At 41.8% G+C, this 23,616-nt stretch overlaps 1 protein-coding gene across 1 annotated transcript in view; it reads right to left on the bottom strand.

Moving 5' to 3' along the window:
• Nucleotides 1-23,616, bottom strand: part of OTOA (otoancorin) — a 255,133-nt gene that overhangs the window by 56,118 nt on the left and 175,399 nt on the right. The window contains exons 18-20 of the mRNA XM_086939735.1: nt 19,457-19,612; nt 10,385-10,527; nt 5,859-5,995 (exon numbers count right to left, since the gene is read on the bottom strand). Of these exons, the coding sequence (XP_086795861.1) occupies nt 5,859-5,995; nt 10,385-10,527; nt 19,457-19,612 (436 nt within the window). The remainder of the gene's footprint in view (nt 1-5,858; nt 5,996-10,384; nt 10,528-19,456; nt 19,613-23,616) is intronic.

The following is a 23,616-nucleotide window of genomic DNA, read 5'->3' on the forward strand; positions in this document are numbered from 1 at the left end:
AATAGGAGATGAGAAATTGTCACTGATTAATATGTTTATTATTCAAGAAAAATATAAGTCATGCAACAAAATATTGATGCAATGCTGTTGGACCTTTGATACCACCAATTTAGTGCTTACCTGCTGGAAAAGAAATCCTACGGATCCAATGAAATTGCACCAAAGATTCTGTCCAATGGTAGTCTGGCAGGTCATCATCAAATGTGATATATAGTTCAAAATAGTTACCTCAATGATTCCTTTCTTCTCTAAAGACAGAACTTGTGATGTCCAAGTGGTCATTCTTTTTTTAATGAAGCCACACTTCAAGATAATAATCACCTAGTAAACCACATGTATATGGAGATCTACCAACGATTAACCATTGACTGAGAACAGTAGAAGATTTGTGATTGTGTGACCAACACAAAGATTACTTAAAATCCTTTGATTCTTTGACACTCATTATCCATGAGGCCACACACACACATTCACAGTATGATGGAATAGAAGCCATTTGCACATTCTTTCGTTTTGTCATGGAACCTGGACGTAGTCTTATTTATTTATTTATTTATTTAATTTATATGGCGCGTTATAACCACAGGGGTCTCTAAGCGCTGTCTGACCAGATTTACGTGATAGATGTTACATTCACTTGAAACCAGCTGTGCACCTAAGATCTGCTCCATGCTTGTTTAAACAGTACAGTTTTTAGTTTTTTTCTGAAGGAAAGTAAGTTACTTTCCTTCCTGAGCTCTGGATCCAATTTGTTCCATAAAGCTGGGAGCGTGTTGGAAAAAGCACGGCCCCCCACCGTGGTCAATTTGAAGCGGGACTGAGACAGAAGAGTGGCGTCCGACGAACGCAAAGTCCTACCCGGTGTGTAGGGGGATAGTCGGGATTTCAGGTATTTTGGTGCTTTGCCATACTGAGCCTTGTGAGCGATACACAGTCCTTTGAAGACAATTCTCTGACGAATTGGCAGCCAGTGCAACTCCTGCATCAGGGGAGAGGCATGGGCAGTCCTGGGTTTTTTAAATATCAGCCTAGCTGCATCATTCATAACTCCCTGTAGTTTGTCCAGCAGCCGCTGTGGCAAACCTAAATAAAGGGAGTTCCCGTAGTCCAGCCTAGCCAGAATTGTGGAGGAGACCACGTGTCTCAAAGTAGGGAATGAGAGTAGGGCAGAGATCTTCCTTAGTTGTCTTAGAAGGCCTATACTGGTGCCTACTACGGTGGCAACTTGTTTTTCCATGGATAATTTATTATCCACATATAGGCCTAAGCTTTTGACTGCAACTGCCGGTTTTGGTGGTGCGCCCAGCTCCCTAGGCCAAAATTTCTCACTCCAAGGGTTACCCGAGATGGAAATGGGTAATACTTCCGTCTTATCCGGATTAACTTTCAAGGAGTTCTCGGACATCCAATTGACTGTAGTTTTCAATATGTCCTGTAACCTAGTGGATGCTCCTGGACCATCATCCAGCCGGATGATTATCTGGGTGTCATCGGCATAGTTGTACACTAGGCAGTCCATCCTGTTCAGGAGAGCAATTAGTGGCTGCAGGTAGATGTTAAAAAGTAGGGGGGACAAGGCAGAGCCCTGTGGGACCCCGCAGGTGATCGTCTGTCATGGGTTTATAGTACTTGTTATTGGCACATAACTTCTTCATCTGGCTTCTTCATGCATTCTGTCATAGAAGATATCCTCATGTTATTTTCTTTCTTTCTGTTTGGAAGATCCCAGCAAAGGCACAGATGGGGGGGCAGGGGCACAGAGTGGTGGAAGATCAAAGGCAAAGATGAGAGGGGGGGGCAGGGGCAGAGAGTGGTGGAAGATCAAAGGCAAAGATGAGAGAGGGACCAGGGGCAGAGAGCGGAGGAAGTTCAAAGGCACAGATGAGAAAGGGACCAGGGGGCAGAGAGTGGTGGAAGAGCAAAGGCACAGATGAGAGCGGGGCCAGGGACAGAGAGTGGTGGAAGAGCAAAGGCACAGATGAGAGCGGGGCCAGGGACAGAGAGTGGTGGAAGAGCAAAGGCACAGATGAGAAAGGGACCAGGGGGCAGAGAGTGGTGGAAGAGCAAAGGCACAGATGAGAGCGGGGCCAGGGACAGAGAGTGGTGGAAGAGCAAAGGCACAGAAGAGAGGGGTGCGGGGGCAGAGAGTGGTGGAAGATCAAAGGCACAGATGAGAAAAGGACCAGGGGGCAGAAGGTGGTGGAAGGTCAAAGGCACAGATGAGAGGGGGGGTGGGCGGGGGCAGAGAGTGGTGGAAGATCAAAGGTACTGATGCAAGAGGGATCAGGGGGCAGAGAGTGGTAGGAGATCAAAGGTACTGATGCGAGAGTTACCAGGGGTCAGAGAGTGGGGGGAGATCAAAGGCAGAGATGAGAGAGGGACCAGGGGGCACCGAGTGGTGGAAGATCAAAGGCACAGATGGGAGGGAGCCGGGGCAAACAGTGGTGGAAGATCAAAGGCAGAGATGAGAGGGGGCCGGGGCAAACAGTGGTGGAAGGTCAAAGGCAGAGATGAGAGGGGGCCAGGGGAAGAGAGCAGGGGAGATCAAAGGTTCAGAATAGAGGGGGCCTGGGAGCAGAGTGTGGGGGAGATCAAAGGTACTGATGCAAGTGGGAACAGGGGGCAGAGAGTGGTGGACGATCAAAGGCAGAGATGAGAGGGGGGCCAGGGGCAGAGAGGGGTGGAAGGTCAAAGGCAAAGATGAGAGAGGGACCAGGGGCAGAGAGTGGTGGAAGTTCAAAGGCACAGATGAGAAAGGGACCAGAAGGCAGAAAGTGGTGGAAGATCAAAGGCACAAATGAGAGGTGGGCCAGGGGCAGAGAGTGGTGGAAGAGCAAAGGCACAGATGAGAGGAGGACCAGGGGCAGAGAGGGGTGGGAGAGCAAAGGCACAGATAAGGGAGGGACCAGGGGCAGAGAGTGATGGGAGAGCAACAGCACAGATGAGAAGGGGCCAGGGACAGAGAGGGGTGGGAGAGCAAAGGCACAGATGCTAGGGGGGCCAAGCATCGTTAATGAGCTACTAGAGAATCCCTGGCCCTTTACCTCACTCCCACAGGTTTCAGCCAACAGTCACGTTTTTTCCGTCTTTCTTTTCCTCCTTTTTTTCCCCTCTATGTTTTTTGCCTCCCTCAATCTGGGTCAAAGTCTGATGAGGAAAAATAAGTCCTCAACAATGAGTGCCTGTGAGCCCCACTTGCAATCACCGGCTCAAATTAAGCACTGGCGACATTCTCTGATTTCAAAGCAGTAGCAGAAACTGGTTTGCAAACCAAGAATAATTTTGTTCCAAAACTGATGGATGAGCCTGCTGTGGTGCAAAAATGTCCCTTTAGTAGAATTCCCAGAATGGTGACCCCATTGGAAATCCTACTAAATTACTGCAAATGCAGGGACAGAGGTCTGAGTGAACGACCCACCCTTCATCAACTCACCTCCACAGGATGCTAACTTTTTATTGCACCTGTTCCTAAAACATATAGGACACCAGTGCAAAATGTTAATAAGCTTAAATAAGTGAAGACAAATGGTATCTGTTTACGAATTCAAGGATACAAACAATGGCAAAAAAGCTATTTTGGAACTCAAAGCATTTGGAGTTCTGTAGAAGAGCATCAACTCTTTATATTTTAATCAGACGGTAAAGTGATAGGCAACCACAAATACTGGGCAAGAATGGGCATGATATCTGTATTGCATGTTTTGTGTGGATTTTAGCCAACAATAATTTGTATGGTAGGGCATTTTAATTGTCACATGTACTAGTAGGACAAAACTACAAGTCTCAGCATGCAATCTGCAATTGACTGAAAAGTCACAATTACTGAAAATACCACATGACGTGGTCATTTAGAAGTCCTGGCTGTTTGTTCTAATCAGCACACTGAGTTTTGTAAACTGAAATCACTACTCAAAATGCTTGATTTCTCTTTGATGTGAGGGTGGACCTATACACTAGTCCTTCTAAGAGCAGCAGGACCATGTCTGTCCATGGCCTGCAAATTGTAATTGGCTTAATTGCTGCTATAGCTCCGCTTCTCTGTCTGGCCTCAGCATTTTAATTAATTCCCAACACCATTCCATGTCATATTAAGCCGGTGCAAGTGCATCCCTTCTATGTTTCAGTCATGGATTTTGAGTATGGTGGATTTAACTCAGTTTAGTCAAAATCATGGGAAGGTCCTAAAGGCCTGTCACAAGGAAAAGACTAGTGTAATAATTTCAATAGGTTTTGGCACAGAGAAAGACATGGTTGACATAATAAAATTGTATCCATCATTCCATCACTGGATTTGAATCTGCTAATTTGGGCCGAAGACCTGATTCCAGAGCTCAAGTGGTTCTATACATAAAGCAAATATGAGTGGAGGGAGTGGGCATCCCTGTCACATCTTCTTTTCCAAGTCAACTCTAAGGAAAGCACACCATTTACCCTAATGGTTGCAGTCAGACTGCGGTGCAGTAGGTCCACCCATTTTCGGAAGTTAGAACTGAATCTAAAACACCTCAATACATGGGACAGGTAGGACTAATCAATCTAGTCAAATGCCTTTCTGGTGTCTAGCGGAATATGACTCCTTACTATGCGAGTCATTACATTGTGTGGCAATACAACACGGTTGTTGTAACGACCGCGTTGTTACCACGCAATGCTATTACTACACAAGTCATTTCATTGACTTTCAGTAGATGGGACGAAATATACAATTTACTATTCCAACTCTAGTCTACACAACAGTAAGGAAGGTATTGGAATAGTAAACTATACTATTCCTAATGTTAGCGCACCATCTACTGCAAGTCAATGTAATGACTTGCGTAGTAATGGCATTGCGTGCTAACAACGCCGTTGTTGTAATGACCGTGTTGTAATTACATTGTGGTGTAATCACTGTGATATAAAGGTTGTTTTCTGTCTAGGGAGAGAATTGGAAGTGGTTCCTTCAAGGTGCCTGATTTAAAAATCTAGTTGTAGAGTAGTCAGCGATTCAGTCAGGTAGACCAATCTGGCCTGAATCCAGACTGATTTTTGTGGCTGAGGGTTGTTAAGAGCCCCAGCAGTCTTGTTGTTAGTATCTTAGCTAGGATTTTAGTCTCTAGGTAGAGGAGTGAGATTGAGGAGCACTCCTCTTTAGGTTTACCCTCTTTGTGGATGGCAGTGATAACCATGTGTTTGAGGTCCTTCTGTAGCTTCTCCATTGCCTGGGCTTCTTGAACATATTGAGCAGCTCGTAGCTCAGTTGTGATGCCAGCTGTTTTGACAGCTCCACTGGGAGTCCTTTCGGTCAGGAGTTTTGCTGCTTTGTAGTCGTTAAATATGTTTGGTCACTTCTTCTAACGCAATTACTTCTTCAAGCAAACAACTTCTTCACTTTTAAGAACTACAGCCCTAATAATGTCTGCATCCTACAATTTGAATATTTGTATTTGGATCTCCATTACAGAATGATACGACATGAGAGAACTGTGCAGTGTACTCATTCAGAGAAACGTCAAGGTTATTGGCAGATACAGAAAAATGTCACATCTGACTATGGAGTTGAATGTTAACTAATGTATGCATTACCTTTAAAGATGACAATAGCCTCGAAACACATTTGGGAGGAGTCTTATATAAATGTAAAATGAAATGTAAATCCAGTATATGTAAAGCGCACAGCTACCCGGAGGCATCCCGGTGCTGGGGGCCATTGGGAAGATTAAGCAAGCTATTGCCCAGAGTCACATGGTGCTGGGCGGACCCCTGCCGCCGGAGCCGGGGATCGAACCGTGAGCTCCAGCGTCCAGTGTCAGTCGCCCTGGCCATGGCGCCACACCATAGAACAGTAAGTGAGCATCCCCTACATTTGTAACCCTTACCTGCTATTATACCAATGTCATACAAAATCGAACTGTTCCAACTTTCAGACTTCCCAAATACTTTTTCTGCTTTCTTCTTAAATTCTCGCAGAACAGACATACCACAGGGCAATGAACCGATCCTTGCAACCACCAGACTGTAAAAAACAAAAACAAAATGTGACTGCATTTATGATGTCAAGTAAGGCATTAGCACACGGTGAAGTGACTATGAACAGAGGTATGATACCACTACTGTTGCTAGATCTCTCATCAGTGTTTGACACCAATGAGCAACAGTAAACTCTAATATACAGTTCAATTAATTGCCATCTTCTTTTCATCAACACTAGGCCACCCACACTTTCAAAGCCCTACATAACACTGGCCAGCATACCTCAAGAATCACATCTGCTTTCACAAACCTTCCAGACAACTCCACTCATTCAGACTCCTACCTACACACATCCCAGGCATACGGAAACCAATTCCGGTGGTCAAGCCTTCTATATCGCTCCTAAAGCGTGAAACGACCTGCCACAGCACATAAGAGTCTCCCCTCAATTCTTGAATTCTGCAAGAAGCTGCAGACCTGGCTTTTGGAGAAGTCACACTAGGCCCAAGGGTTGCTTAGACTCACACCGGCTCAGTGCCAGCATGTGCTCTACAAATCTGCATAACATAACATAACATTGTATGCATTTGATGTTTAGTATTGTTTGTGTCATTGTTCTGTGTGCAATGGTTTTTGTAGAGACAGTAATGTAAAGCAGATGGGAACAACCGTGACTTGCTATTCTCACAGATAAAACAAAAGTAGGTTCAAAAAGTGTCAGCCCCTGCTATGATTGAATTGTGCTCTTATATGCTTCACTGTGCCTAAAAGAAGATTACCAATCCAACCAGTTCCATCTCAAAGTTAAACTCTCACAATATACAGGCTATTGATATCCTCAATTTTTCAATGGAATACACCCACCTTCCACTGATGAGTCATCAATATCACTCCAATGAAATCACCAGTGCAGCCACCGAGAAGGCTGCTCCCCTCCATAAAAAGAAAGCTAACAGTCCAGGTAGAACCACTCTGAAAATCCAAAACCATGGCACCAAATTAGCCATGCACATAACTTAAAAGGCTGGCCTCAAATCTTGATTTTAGAAAGCTCATAATTCTTTCAGAACACTTCTTAGATACATCGAGAAATAACTACAGACCCTCAAACAACACCACAAATACCACCAGTCCAAACAAATATGCAATGATCTGACATTTTCTTTGTGCCATAAACATGTTGATCTGACTGCCACTCATCAGTCTTCCACTACCCTAGTATGCAACAAACCCACTTGATTCAAATGCTACCACCATAAAAAGCCACTAATAAAATAAACCTTGCTTCCTCTCACATTTATACCTGCAATGCTAAAATTAATCAACTCTGCCAGTCTGCCATCAAGGCATCCAACAGAAGATTCTCTAAATGGCTCCTTAAAGTTTGTGTAGGTCCCCCCCGAATTCCAAATGCAATTTTACCAGTCTGCTTCTCAATAATCCAAGTACTGATCCAGAGGTAACTGCAACTATGGAACCATCTCAAGGGTACTATCTTTAACCTACAATGATGCTCATTCCTTTCCGTACTTAAAAAACTAGGAAACTCCCTTTTGAATTCCAGTTGGGCTTTGGACCACAGTGGACTGCTAAACCATAATAATGAAAGTCACACAAGAGCTGCAGATTAAAAGGATCTGGCCAGTACTGTGCTTTAATCCTTCTCTCTCTCTTTCCCAATGATCTGCTTTCTCCTTGTGGGTATAAAAAAGGGTTGTGCTCTCTAAGGGCCCGATTCACAGAACTAACTTAAGACAAAATCCTAAACTTAATACTTTTGGTATTCACAGAAGTTAGGATTTTGTCTTAAGTTTGTCTTAAGACAGACTTAAGACAGACTTAAGTTAGGATTTTGTCTTAAGTCTGTCTTAAGTCTGTCTTAAGTTTGTCTTAAGACAAACTTAAGATCAAATTCTAACTTCTGTGAATACCAAAAGTAGTAAGTTTAGGATTTTGTCTTAAGTTAGTTCTGTGAATCGGGCCTTATGACTTTAAAGCTGTACCCAAAAGGAAACATTAAGTCCTTACCTCCTTAAAATGTCCAAAACGGTGAAGTGGTGTGCCCCAGTGTTCCTAAATCTGACTGGTTCTTCAGGAAATAGCTAAAACCATTCACAACCTAATAGCCATATCACTGGATATCAACTCTGTGCAGATGACACCGACATTCATTAACTGCCTCTTAGATATGAATGACAAGAGTGGATAACACAAAATTGAGACTGTATGAATGGGTTAAAATGGAAGTCCTAAGTCTTGTCTCTGGGGTTTCTAGAGTGACACATTTGCGAAAGCCTAACACTAGGCCCAACTCCCTCAAACTCTGGGGGTCCTTTTTGACTCAGAGCTATTGTTCATCACACAAGTCATCACAGTGACCAGGAGAGTGTCCATTCACATCTGTTGCCATTGTTGTATTCTACCTTTACTGCCTATTCATTACTGCATCAATTTCAATATACTAGTGGCCATGTCATTCAATGACTACTGTGATGAGATCTTTCTTCAAAGATTACATTTCCAAGAGCTAATAATGCCACAAGCCTCACTGCTTGTCTCACATAGGCGTCTATTGCGTGCTGCGAGTAAGCGAGAGTTATAGTACAGGTGCCCAGGTGTGTCCAGTGAGAAAAGAATTGTTGACAATGTCTGTGACATGAATCCTTTATAATGAAAACCTATTGGCATGGGAACTGTGAAGAGAACATAGGCTTGAGGTCTGAATCATCACAGAAAAATACCAACACATTGCCTCTCAGAGGTGGTAATCATGGTGTGGATCAAAAGTCCCTCAAACATCTTCCTTCCTGGTTACCATCTATTTGAGATACAAAATTGACCATGAAACAGCTCATCAACCATCGTAGATATTAATTCTTGTTTTTAATATGCAGGTATGAAGATCCTCACAGGTGCACATTAGTCATCTTGTACCTCTAGATTGATGAATTATAGTCCATACTGAAAGACAGGGCTTGTTATATAGAGCACTGAACCCATCCTGCACAGATTTGAAATTATAAGAAGAGAGAAGGCAAGTTAGTAAGGTATTGAACAGTACATACCGAAACATTTTTTTGCTGTGCCAGATTTGGCTCTCTGCATTCTAGGTGAAAATTTTCAAGTTTATTTTCGTTCACCAGAAAAATCGGTCCCCATGAAAACACAGTGAAGCCTCTTTTCTTTAAACTACCATTGACTTAACCTGCAGTTCATTGTTTTATTTGCATTTAACATTCAGAAAACATCTGTATTTATTGCAACTTTTAGAATAAAACACAGTTTATCATTGACAAAGTGGCCCATCCAAATGTGTATCTTCCTTTGCACTTTTTAATCATGCAGTATTTCTTTTCAGTATTGTTGTTTAATTGTTAACGTGTGAGTGAACATTATGTCTGTTATAAAAAAAATTGTCCAATGTTATGTTATGTTATGTTAATTGTCTTTCTAAAGCGCAGCGGTTACCCCAGGATGTCTTGATGCTAGCTATTGCCATCTGAACACAGGTTGAGATAAGAATCCTAAAAACCGAAAAGCCAGGTTTTCAATCCCTTCCTAAACTCCATTAGGTCAGTTGCAGTTCTAATATGGAGAGAGAGTTTATTCCAAGCCCTTGTGGCACAGTTGATGAAACTTCTCCCTCCCCACTTGATTTTTTCCATTAAGGGTACCGTCACCCTCTTAGCTCCTAAGGAGCGGGGGGCTCTTTCACGGACATACCATTGAAATCGGCGTTTCAGATATTCTGGCCCTATTCCTTGAAGGGCTTTAAAAACAGTGCATTAGGATTGGAAACACACTTGTTATCTGACTGGAAGCCAGTGAAGCCTTTTGACAGATACAAATGTTGGCGTGCCGTCTGGCTGCCGCATTTTGCAAAAGTTGGACTTTGTTTAAATGACGTTCTTGAATGTTCAGGCTGAGGCTGTTGCAGTAATCCAGCCTTGATAGAATGAGAGATATTCTAACTATGCATTGACTATCCTCCGGCATAAAGGGCATTATTTTCTTAATTATTCTGAGAAGGTTGGAAGCTGGCAGATGCAACAGCATTTATCTGGTCCCCAAAAGTGAGTTTCTCCTCCACCATAGCTCCCAGAATTTTTGCTTTCCTGGTAGGTTTTGGGAGAGTGCCTAATTCTTCTGGCAACCAGCCGGGGGACCAGAAATGTACATTATTTTGAAAAATAATTACCTCAGTCTTGCCCGAATCAAGCTTTGTATTTGTAATGCAATATTTATAACTAAGAAGCAAACTTCATATATATAATTCAGCAGGGCACCCAATGTCCAATATCAAGAAATATCTAACATCAACTCTGTTGTAATACATACTTTTCATATTCTGTCCACTCATAAATACAATCACATAGACTACTTTTAAATAAAGACACCTGAAAAGTATATGGTAGCAGTAGACGGTTTCTACCTGAATTCTGATGTCTTGATTGAAGATATCTCTTTGAAGTCAATCGCACACAAATTTGTTCCCAATCCCACCAAGTCAATGCTTTTTAGATCACTCACTGATTTTCGGGAATCTTTTAGAAACCCTCTAAAAATGGCTTTAGCCTGAAAAAAGTACAAAAGTTTATTACAAAATATTTTTCCTAATACAAATTTTTTCAAACAGAGTTCTTAAATCCCATCTTATATTTTCAAATGGTATTTTCTAACATTTTTTGTATAGAAAATGTAATCATCTGATTTTAACATTTTTCACTGTAAATTATTAGAATTACAGTTCTATCCACTATCACACTATTCTCATATGCAGGTGTATGCATTTATCGCAACTGGAGCCTGGGAATGAATCAGAAATAACTAAAATATTGAGAAGTATAATTTTCCATTTTCAAATACTCAATCTAAATGCAATCTTCATTTCCTCACAATAATTTTTCCTTCTCTGGCTCAGGACTTGCCATTTACATTCCTCACATATCTTGGTCACATTCTTGAAACCTACCTACTGTATTAGGCTAAGTAAGTATAATTTTAAAAAAAAGAACACTGAAGTGCAATAGTATCACAACACACCTCTCTGAACCTATGGACTACTTCACATTATACTAACTTCTGGTTGAAGGTTAAGTATAACATTTGAAGAATCACAATTCACAAGTTTAAAAAATCATGTGTGCATTTCTAATTAGCCCCTGCTGCTCAAGTACAAACTGTGCAAGGTTTACATGAATAATGGAATTTTCAATCTTCCAAAATATTAAGAGCTAGCACCAGTACGCTTCGATCCAAGAGTAGATTCTTTTTTCATGAGTGTCTTGGTAAATTTGAAATATAGTATTACCTATCCATAGCATATATAATTTAGGGCCTTAACATCCCCAAAACATTTATGAGCAAAATATTGAGTCAAAATTTTAGGCTCCAAAGTTGAATGTTAATATTTCTTTTGTTTTACTTTACTGTGTATACTTTAACCCCTTCCATGCTGATGACGGCCGGGAGCCGCCATGGCACAAAGGGCTCGTGTGCTGATGACAGCTCCCAGCCGTCATGACCACGCCCGCGATCGGAATGTGCCGCACAGGAGCGGAATTTCGACCGCGGGCAAGGGGTTAAAGTACCACATAACATTTCATATATATCTAATACCATTAAAACAAAACAAAAAGGTAAGAATACAACATATAAATAATGTGCTTATGAATTTTACCTCTAGAAGAACAAAAGGTGAATATGGACTGCTTGAATTAATCGCAGCCACTGGTAATCTATGCCTCATTCCATTCCATTGTTTTCTATTCTCACCGTGCCACTACACAAATGGAGCAAATTTATAGAAAGCATTTATTTCCTCACCCTAAAAAGGACAGTGCAGTCTGATCTACTAAGCCACATACCCTCAATATCGGAACACAAAGAATCGCGGACTCGTTTAAATAGTTGTTGGTCCTCTAATGTGAGGTGTAGCATGAGTTCAATTACAGAGTGAGCTCATGACAGGACTTGCCAGTTCCAGGTAGGTTACATACTGAGAAGAAGGAAATGGTGATGTGTGGAATATCCACACTGCAGCCCATCTTTTGTGTTCATTTGTGCCAAAAGGGAGATCCTAATACTAGTATAAATATGGCTAGTCCCTGTTTGTAATGGCATTTGCAAGGTAAACCTAATCAAAATAAATCCGCTTTGAGTAATAACTAGTCATTCAGTTTGAAATAATGCATGTAGATGCTTAAAATTTTATAGTGTCTTATGAAGCTTAATTAATGACACATTAACTATATGGATGGCATTCTAAAAGACAATATTGAAAACAGTAGCACATCTTTCTTACAATGTACTGTCATTAATTATGCAGGTATTAAAATATATTTGTCTTGAACTATTACACCATGTCACTTATTTCTACATAGTGGATGCTGCATGTTAATGTTATGTGAAATATTGTTTCCCCAGTATGCAATTTATGCGCACAAGCCTACTTTAAGCACCTATGTTTTTCTATAGCACCTTTTCCGCCTCCTGTTGTGGAAACAAAAATTGTCTCTTCTCACTCTCTTTCAGCTCCTTGTGTCTGCCCAATGACCGGCCCATAAATGATATAAATTGAGTGGCTTGTACCAGATGGTCTTGGCACTGGTTTAATACAATTTCAGACAATTTTTAAGGCAATCCCTCAATTCCACTCATGTAAGAACCCAAAGTCAGTATTCAATTTTAAAGATGGAATTTCAGACATTGGGTGATGGACTTTCCAGGGTTGTTTTCTAATTCTACACAGAATTCTTGGCAGAACTCTCTGTACTGTACTGGACACTTTCCTATCCCACCGCCTATGCTCTGCACATTTGTCCTCCACCCAACATTTCCTCTAGAACTCAATCAGCTCCTCACCTTATGAGAAGGAATAGCTAATTCAGATTCAAGACACTTGCGCACATATTTAGTAAGGGCTTGCGTTGCTCTTGCATCATGCAAGGTGATGAAAGGAAACTCAATCCCTGAAGTCAGATTTGCCAAGCCACGCAAAGACACCTTGCGCTGCTTAGTAAATCTAGAGTAACGCAAAGCAGAGCTCATGTTGCTGCCTTGCGTTACTTTGCATTGGGAAGGCATGCCATGAGTGGAGTGTGGGCATACCCATGCATCCACCCATGGATTTTGGTGCATTCCCATATTTATTAAGAATAGTATACCTGGGAATGTGTCAAAATGTTACGCCATCCCAACAGAGGAGTAACAAACAAAAACATGTTTATTTCTCTTCAATATTTCCTCTTTCAACGTTTTGTCATTCTGAAGCACAAGTGGAAAGAGGGAAATGACACTGAAGATTGTTTTTGTCCACAAAAACAATCCTGCCGGTAACAGAGGCACCCTTGCACCATGGCCCAATGGTGCGTGTGTTGGTGCTAGGCAGCACTCAGTGAGCCAGCGCAGAGAGAGAGCAAAAATGTGCCATATCTTAGTAAACAATGGTGCATTCCTGTTTGACACAGTGCAGCAAGATGTCTTGTTGTATTCCTTTAAATGTTAATAAATCTGGTTCTTGGTCTCTTGACTTTAGAGTTTCATTCAGTTTGGAAAGTGAGATGGATGGTGTGACGGTCAAGGATAGGTGGGATGCTGAGACAGGGATTTGCGATCACGAGTAATGAGGGGACATTCTGCTGTGCCCAAACTGGACAAATATCCTTGAATTGCATGTATAGATACATGTATTGTAAATTACTACACAAGATCTATGACACCCCTGATAGTGTGGCGTAGTAGCTTGAAGGACAACTCAAGATGTTGTTGCCGCTAAGATACAGATGCTGGGTTTCTCCTTCTAGCCTGATCCTCTCCAGCTATAGTGGCCTACTGAGCTGCAGTATTTCCCGGCTTGTGTGCTATGATCAGGCTGACCACTTGTCCAGCTCTGTTGCTAGTTTTTGTGGGAATGTGTTCGATGCCCAAACTGCACTATCAAACACACTGCAATTCAACTTATTGCAAAGCAGCACATTAATTATTGTGGACCTTAAATGCCTAGGCTGTATCAAATTCTGGCAAGGCAGAGTCTAACTTTTGTCTTTTGGAAGCCAGTAAAATCACTGCCCTTAAATTGGATAATAACAAGTTTTCGTTTTAGTGATTAGAAACTGCTGCACTCGGCTCCAAAGTGCTATACAAGAGCCGCAGCCTATCCAGGACTTTACACTGGGCACGCAGCAGTGCTGGCTGCCACATTCACATCAGAAGCCTGGCGGAGTTTCCAAACTGCACCTTGAAGTATTGGGGAGATTCAGAGTAGAAGCTATGAGGATACACAGAAATGTACAGAAATGTATACTTGTGGCTACTTGGCTCTTGATGAAATGGGGGAACATAAACACATAAACAATGTTGCTCTATACTGACACTGTGAGCATTTGTGTTTCTTCCTCCTTCAGGTTGGAGTAGATAATCTGCCCTCCACCATCTGGCACCAGCAGACATTTTGTACTTTTCTCTGCAGTGGAGTTTTAACTTTGTAATCAGTTTCACAAAAAGTCCGCCCACGTCATGAACAATCAATTTTTCCGATCACATTCCCCAAACATTGTCAGTTATTTTGTATTTCAGCACAAAGTGATTTTTTCAGTTTAAATACGAAATTTCTATTTGACCGAAACTGAAAATGTGCCCACTGCCTCATGCTTCAGAACCTGTTTGCTCTCCAGACACAGCCTTTGTGTAGTGATGCGCCTCACAGCAGGGCAGTCTCCACCCTGGAGTGCCCACAACGGAGGCACAATAAGATGTGACGGCTCTGCACTGAAGTATGATCAAGGTAGACAAAAGGTTTGGCCTCACCAAAAAAGGGCCTCCTTCAACCTGTTAGCTTCACCCCCTCCACACCCATAGCACCTATAAAAGGGCAGTGCTTTGGGAAGCCTTGTCAGCAGCCATTTCCTAAAATGTCTTAACCTATTCCATGCTCGTGACGGAACCGTTCTGTCACGAGCCACGGGTGGGCTGTGCTGGTGATGGAACGGTTCTGTCACGGCCCTACCAACGCGCCTGCGCGGCTCGATTTCCGCGCCTGCGCTGACGTTCTAAAGAACGGGCGGGGCCGTGACGGAACCGTTCCGTCACAACCACAGCTCACCCGCGAGCCGTGACGGAGCGGTTCCGTCACAAGCACGGAACCGCCGCGCGGAAGCCCCACCCTTTTAGCGCTGCGGCGGAATAGCCGCCGCAGCGAAGGGGTTAATTGAATTTGTAAAGGAAGCCATTTCACCATTCCCACACTCACATGAGTGTATGTATCTCCTGCTTTCCACCCACTGCCATGCAGACAATACAATTGCACTGGATGGGAAGCGGTCCTCACCTTTCATCTTGTGTGAATCCAAACAGAGGCATTCAAATGGACTCTACTCTGATTTACAATTATTACTGTGAGTTAAACCTGAGAATTAATAGCAAAATACATTCCCTGCAGCATTTGCAGACTCTGCTTTTCAATGTGTATATTGTTTCCTATGTATTTTCTCACACCGCTATGATCTTGAAGTTACAGTTTCCTCTGAGCGCAACAGCCTAAAGCTCTTTTAAAATGTATTTTTTATTTTTTATTGAAGTCCTTAATAGCAATACAAAATTATAAATAATATACAGCCAATCAACGCTTTAAAAACTCTTTTAGCATAGAAAACATTTACGTAAGACTAATAAGTAAATCATATACCATACACCAAGCAATCCAAAAGCAGGGAATTAATTAGAATAAGACTATAAGCATATAATGTGCTGCAGAGCTTTAAAACTGTTACATCAGATAATAGCAATAATTCCTCTCTATTTTAATCAAAAACAGCCTAAAGCTCTTGATATTTCTCACCGTATGTGTCAAGCCATTATTATTATTTTATGTTGTAATTTTATATAGCCCAAACTCGACCCGAAGGCATCCGAGAGCCTTACATGAGCACCAGTTGCATTACAGACGGACACATTCATTTTTAAGGCAATAGGGAGATTAAGGGCCAGATGTATCAAGGCTTTTGCGACTCGCAAAGGCTGAAATTCGCAGAATTTCGGCCTTTGCGACTCGCAAACTGCCGATTTGCGATTTTTCATATGTATTGAAAAATCGCAATTTAAGGAAACGCAATTATTTGCGATTCCTTATTTTGCCATAGCATTTAAGGAATCGTAAATTTTGCGATTCCTTAAATAATATGTATGACACATTTTTGGTTTGCGAATTTGTGTTAAGAAATCGCAATTTACCACCAACTTGTAGTTGGTGGTAATTTGCGATTTCTTTAAAAAATGCCCTAATTGGCATTTGTGAGGGTGGCATGTGACACACATACATGCCCATAGGGCATGTATGTGTGCCACATGCACACACATGTAGATTTCAGGGGTGCAGCAGGGTGTCTTTGAGACACCCCTGCACCCTTGAAATAATTCTCAAATTGCGATTAGCAAATTGCAAATTCGCAATTTGAGAATTATTGCACTATCATTCCTATGGGCCTCCTGGCCCATAGGAATGCATTGGAAATTATTCTTTATTTGCGAATTCGGAAATTGCGAATTCGCAAATAAAGAATAATAAGAAATCGCTAAAAAATAGCGATTTTGTACATACATACCGTTTTGCGAATTCTAAATAGCGATTCGCAAAAAATCGCTATTTAGGATTCGCAAAACGGTATCTTGATACATCTGGCCCTAAGTGATTTGGCTAGAACCAGGATGCTTGAGCGTCCTGCCAAGACTTGAACATGCTTCCCAGGCTTAAAGGTCAGCCGCTCTATCTGTTACGTCACATCTTCTCCCTTTCACTTTCAATCCTTGCGCTGATCAACTGACCTGGCTGGATCAGTGGTCAAGCGGTCGCCTGGCAGTGGAGAGATGGTTTACCTGATTATAGTGCCTATTAAAAATACCTACTAAAGCACAATCTTCTCAGGTAATTAATGTTGTTTAATGTCAATATCCTGGCATCCTCAAACTGCATGCTTTCTCAAAAATATTACCTACATTCCTTAAATTAGGCATGGAGAATCGACCTTTAATCAAAACTTGATTAGCGCCTCTCCTTTTTTTCTCTCTTCTTCCTTTCCATTTTCTGCATGCCTCATCTCTCTGAGCACAGCTTACTCTGAGACATGCATGTTTGCCTATTCTCTAGTATTGTATTTCTGCAAATTGCTTACAACTCATTTACAAAATCACAATCTCTCCTCCTTCTTCTGAAAGTCATATCTATTCAACCTAACAATACCAAGGGCCCGATGTAGGAGCCTTAATACCGGTCGGAAACGGCCGATTTCGTCCGTTTCCGACCGGTAAATGGCCATTTGGTATGTAGGTGCCCGTTTCCAAGGGCATATGTAGGTAACTGCACATTTACCGAATCGGTAAAATTACCTAATCGGTAAAATACCGATTCGGTAATTCTACCGATTCGGTAAATTCCTAATGTAGGTGGGACTCTTCTGAGTCCCACAGGTGTTACCGAATCGGTATTTTACCATGAAATACAACTTCATGGTAAAATACCGATTCTGGTGTGCATGCACATGTGTGCATGCACACCTATGCCATGTGGCAGGCAGACCTGCCCCTAGGGCATGTATGCCTGCCACATGGCACCCAAGCCTGTATTGGGGGTGCTAGGGGGTGTCAAAGTGACACCCCCTGCACCCTTGCAGAAATCGGTAATTACCGAATCGGTAATGCCCTTTGATTCCTAAGGGCTTCAAGGCCCATAGGAATCAATGGGGGATACCGATTCGGTATTTACAGATTCGGTAAATACCGAATCTTACAGATTCGGTATTTACCGATTCTGAAATACCCACATCTCCCCCCCTCCAATTTACCACTTCTCAAATACCGAATCGGTATGATTCGGTATTTAATAAGTGGTAAATTGGAGTTTACCTACATCGGGCCCTAAATCTCATAAATTAATCCCGCCAACCATATGCATGGGCTCACAACCCACTCACACTAATAATCGTAACTAACCCTTTTAACTTAGTCCTCTATAAAGAAACTGTAATTACTACATGGAATGGTTTACTTGAGTGCAGAAGACTAATCCCAGTAACTAACAGTAACCAATAACACTGGACTCACCACTAACCTTGGATTCCGGAGCAGCCTGCTGTCCAGTGGGAAGCGCTTCAACACCTCGTCGGGGTAGTAAGCGCTATATAAATGCAATTACAATTACAATATGACATTTCTCATGAGATATTGCAATGAATGTGTGACTGCATCTATTGTATTTTCGCTTTGAATACTGTATAAAATTGAATAAAAAGAAATACAAAATACTGTTTTTCCTTCCACTGATTTGTATCCTCTTATAGAAGAATCCTTCCCATGCTGTATTATTCTTAAAGTAAACAGAGGTTGTAAGCAGCTGCGGTCCATGCAGGTAAGAGCAGAGGGGTAGTGGGGCCCGGTGGGAGGGGGATTTCAAGAGACGACCATGTGGGAAAATTGAATAAATACCGCCCCTACCTGCACGGGCTGTGGCTGGTTGTAACTAACAGTTTTTTCAAACATGAAACCATTTTAGCCATTATGGGGTGGTAGATGTTACTTTACAGTCACAACCCTGAATTCACTCAGAAATAATTTCCCCCACGCGGATCTACTATCCTTGCTCAACTGTGGTCTTGATTGCTTGCTCAAAAAAAGTTACTAAAGTAATCACTGCGTTAACGTTTTTAATGTGCCAAATACTTTAAATGTGGTGCAACAAAATAGTTATCGATTTTTTCTAGCTCCTTGAATATTTTAAATATTAATATATCAAAATGTGAAACGTTACCAATGAAACCCATCTAATTATTTGTAGAATGTGCTTGTTCAATATCACTTCCTCATTTTGGTTTCATACAAGGGAGACAGAAAAATCCTTTTTTTTTAATGAAAAACTCAGGGGAGCACTGGAGTTTGCTGGGATGGGAAAAGTGCCCTAAATTGGGGTTCTTCCACCGGTTTAAGCTCCCGGTTTACCCGCCTCATTTAGTAGTGGGGGAACTGCCACGTTTCTCTGGGTGGAGCCTCAAGGGGTTCTGTCATGGTTGAGCTACATTCCCCCCCCTCCCCCGAGCCCACCCGTCACAAGGTTTCAGGCTTCAGAGTGTTGAATAGCCACTCTTCTGATGTGTTATGTTATGTTATGTTATGTTATGTTATTTGCACTTGTACAGCGCGCGATTACCCTTGGGTGATGTACCATCATGCACAGGAAAAGAAAACAATGGCATTCAGGGGTATGTAACCATATGGTTTATGATCAGCTTTACAGTTGAGGGGAGAGGATGTGGCTTAACGGCCAGAACTGCAGACCTTGGAGCTCTTTACCTGAAACTAAGGCCTATTGAAAGGGTTGGGACCTCAAAGTATGGTAGACGGTCTTCTACCAAGGGTTTGGAGGTGGTGCCCTCCGCTGAAGAAGACAGGAAAATGGACATGCAGATTTTACGTGGAACCATTTTTAAGACACATCATTTTAGAGAAGCATTTTTACCTGGTCGGTTGTCCATTCGGTTTGTTGACTAAGTGCGATGGCAGTATCTACGGTACTCAGATCTAGCTCTTCAATTTCACTGCCGTTTAGGGCCAAAGCAATGCGTCCAAGGGAAACAATATGGTAGCTTTTCCATTTTGCCAGTGTGCCCCAAACCTTTCAAAGAGAGTGGCAAACATAGCAATTAATTATGTAGCAATCATACTTATTGAATAAAGAAACAATTATTCTTCAGAATCAAATAAACTTGAGAATGCATACTCTGCCAGGCATTATTGCATCAGTCTGAACAACAATGGCACTATCTTCAACCTTTTCTGCTGTGCTGTCGTTGGTTTATATGTTTTTTAGGTCTCGCCTTTTCCATTGGAAAATGGCGAGAATTCAAGTGCTCGATCCACTAGTCAAACCACTGCAGTTTCGACTTCAGTTTCTTCACAGTGCATGTTAAAAGCGGAAGAATCACGTGACCACAAGCCTCTCGTGAACGAGCCCAGCCAGCCAAGCCTCCAGCACACAGCTTCTCCCAGCCATATGGTCGTTCGAGTTGCCCACCCCCTCCCTCTCCAGCGCCTGCCTTCCTTGACTCGCATTAGATCATCAGAGGCAGCCCAGCCAAGCACACGCATTTCCCCACAGGCTTCCCCATTGCATCACTACATCAAAGCCAGCCATCTGTTGCTTCCCCAGCGTGGTGCCGCCAGCAGCTTCACTTCAGGCATCCACTCTCCCCGCCCCCTACTTCACACTTCTCACGGTCACCAGGCTGTGTTTCGCATTTCTCCCCCCCACCCCCCCCTGCTCCCCACTATCATTCTGCTATGCAGATCGTTTCTTTTCTCTTAATTCTAAGAATAATATGATTTTATTATTTTTAATGCTTGGCTTGCACAGCTCCCACCCACTCCCGTATCCTTGCATCTTTGATCTTTCTTTTTAGACTTAGGATGTGACGCATATGCTACAGCACAATTATAGTGTAGCTCTCCAGAGAACATGCAATCCATAAGCTATACGGTATCAGTAATCGTTTCAGCAAAAAAAATACTGCCAAGGGACACAAGATAAAGAAGAAAGTGCCAGGACTCGATTTTGACAGACCAGAACTGGTTTATTCAGCTGGTGTGTGCCTTCTATTATTTATTTAAAGAAGGTATGCATTTGTCATAAATCATGCATTTCAGAAACAATTTTCAAATTTCACAATATACAGAGGCTGAAAATATCCCTTTTACTGGGGATACGAATAAACGCAATATTTCGTACAATTCAATACATTTCAAAACAATGTGTACAAACAAGATAAATGAAAAATAATTCATGAACGATTACGCTTTCATCATTTTTTTCATAAAAACAGGCATTAAATCCTGTACACCAAAACTCATTCAGGTACATTCATTATTGTGTCACTGTGTTATGTGCCTACAGCCAGATGGCCGACGCGTTTCCAAACCCTTCTGTTATTCTAATGGGTTCTTCCTCAGGGCCGGGCTGTGTACCTATGGTGTAAAATTGGGGACATTTAATATCTCCTATTTTCCTAAGTTCTTTACTTAGCTTCATATATAGGCTGAGCCTATAGGATTTTACCTTGTGTGACAGGTTTATTGACTGCTGCTTTCAAGCACGGGGTATCAGGTGGCCTTGACTTTTCACCATTACCTAGATGTGGTTAAGGATGGGTGAATTTAGTAAATATATTAATTTTCACATTTCTTTATGCTAAAAGGTATCTATGTAAGGGCTGCGCTAACACTTACTTGTTTTCTTTCGGTTACTCTCTCAAAGTGAAGTTGTTGTTAAAATGTGTGTCGTGTTCCGCGGTGACTCCGATCTGTGTGTTTAAAAATTCGGAATCAGTTTCAAAATAAAAAAGAAACATTAGGTCGAGTTCTGTTTTTGTTTGTGATTTTCGCCTACCTGCGTGTAGCGCGGCTGGCGACCCAAGCTCTTCACATGATTTAAACCATGTTTCTAATGTTTCTTTTTTATTTTGAAACTGATTCCGAATTTTTAAACACACAGATCGGAGTCACCGCGGAACACGACACACATTTTAACAACAACTTCACTTTGAGAGAGTAACCGAAAGAAAACAAGTAAGTGTTAGCGCAGCCCTTACATAGATACCTTTTAGCATAAAGAAATGTAAAAATTAATATATTTACTAAATTCACCCATCCTTAACCACATCTAGGTAATGGTGAAAAGTCAAGGCCACCTGATACCCCGTGCTTGAAAGCAGCAGTCAATAAACCTGTCACACAAGGTAAAATCCTATAGGCTCAGCCTATATATGAAGCTAAGTAAAGAACTTAGGAAAATAGGAGATATTAAATGTCCCCAATTTTACACCATAGGTACACAGCCCGGCCCTGAGGAAGAACCCATTAGAATAACAGAAGGGTTTGGAAACGCGTCGGCCATCTGGCTGTAGGCACATAACACAGTGACACAATAATGAATGTACCTGAATGAGTTTTGGTGTACAGGATTTAATGCCTGTTTTTATGAAAAAAATGATGAAAGCGTAATCGTTCATGAATTATTTTTCATTTATCTTGTTTGTACACATTGTTTTGAAATGTATTGAATTGTACGAAATATTGCGTTTATTCGTATCCCCAGTAAAAGGGATATTTTCAGCCTCTGTATATTGTGAAATTTGAAAATTGTTTCTGAAATGCATGATTTATGACAAATGCATACCTTCTTTAAATAAATAATAGAAGGCACACACCAGCTGAATAAACCAGTTCTGGTCTGTCAAAATCGAGTCCTGGCACTTTCTTCTTTATCAAATGTAACTTGTCCAGCCAGGACCCGTAGGACAAAACCCCTCCATTTAGAAATATAGTAAGAGCAGGCACCAGCCTGTGTGGGTTCTCAAACAAAAAAGGTTTTAGAACTTTCTTTAAGCAATAAAAACAACGGGTTATAGAATATAACCCGTTGGAACAGGTCAGAGGAGGAAACTCTCTCCTTTTCTGAGGCACATATCAAGAATTTAATTGCAGGACCTTCTCCTTTTTCCGCAATAAAACTTAGCACAAATGCTCAACAGCAAAATGAAAGTGACAAGCTATTAAGACTACACAAAAAACACACACGTACAGAATTGCACGGGCATTTTTTGTTTGAACACCTCAAGGCAGGCACCATCCCTTGGGGGCTTCAAGTAAAAAACGTGCCGGTGGTGTTCACGGAGGACCCTTTATATAAAAAAGGTTTTAGCTACATAGCAACAAAATGTAGTAGAGACCTCATGGTCCACACTGTCGAAACAGCGAAAAGGATTTGTGATAAAGAAAAGGAAGAGATAGAGGCCTTAACAAAAGCCATAGAAGATAATCATACTGTAGACAAAGCCAAAGCTCTACTTGAAAAGATCAACAAGGAAATTGCCACATTCAGAGATAATACCATCAACTTCAGGTCCAACAAATTTGAAAAAGACGTTAAATCCTTTAAAATAGAATCAGTCTACCCATACCTCAAGGAGGATTATTACACCCAAACTGAATCTAGACGAGCACTTTCTCAGTTCCAAGGGAGGTCCAAAAACAGATTTTTAACCTTTTCTGAAAGCTCATCTTCTGAATCGGCCAATGATTCAGACCCCAGGGAGGGATCTTCAAAAAGAAATCCTTTTTTAGAAAAGGGCGAAGGCAGGGGACGAGTGAGATTCAAACCACAGCCCCAACCATGGGAAATGCGAACGCGACGAACCCAGTACAAATCGTAGATCAGACCTCCATAGTAAACATTTCAAACAGGGAACTAACTGTACATGAAAAATCAGTACTAGAACTAGGACTTAAATTTGTACCAACATCCTACACTGACCTGACGCATCTAAAAATTGAAGCATTGGAATTTTGTCGAAAATTGAGACTAAAAGCATTTTTTCACAACAGAGATGATACTAGAGTTAATGAACCCTCTAATCTCTCCAATAAATCCACGTTTGTACCTCCCACATATACCATCCCAAAGGAAATAATAGCCTTTGAACAGATCGTTCTATCCTCCATCACTCAATTAAGCAAACAAAAAGTGTTTCTCAAGAGGAACATCACTAGGGATCAAGAAACAGCCTTGAATACTTTACGCAACGACGAATCGATAGTGTTAAAACCCGCAGACAAAGGGGGCGC

The sequence above is a fragment of the Lissotriton vulgaris genome, chromosome 10 (assembly GCF_964263255.1).
Source record: "Lissotriton vulgaris chromosome 10, aLisVul1.2, whole genome shotgun sequence".
Taxonomy (NCBI): Eukaryota; Metazoa; Chordata; class Amphibia; order Caudata; family Salamandridae; genus Lissotriton; species Lissotriton vulgaris.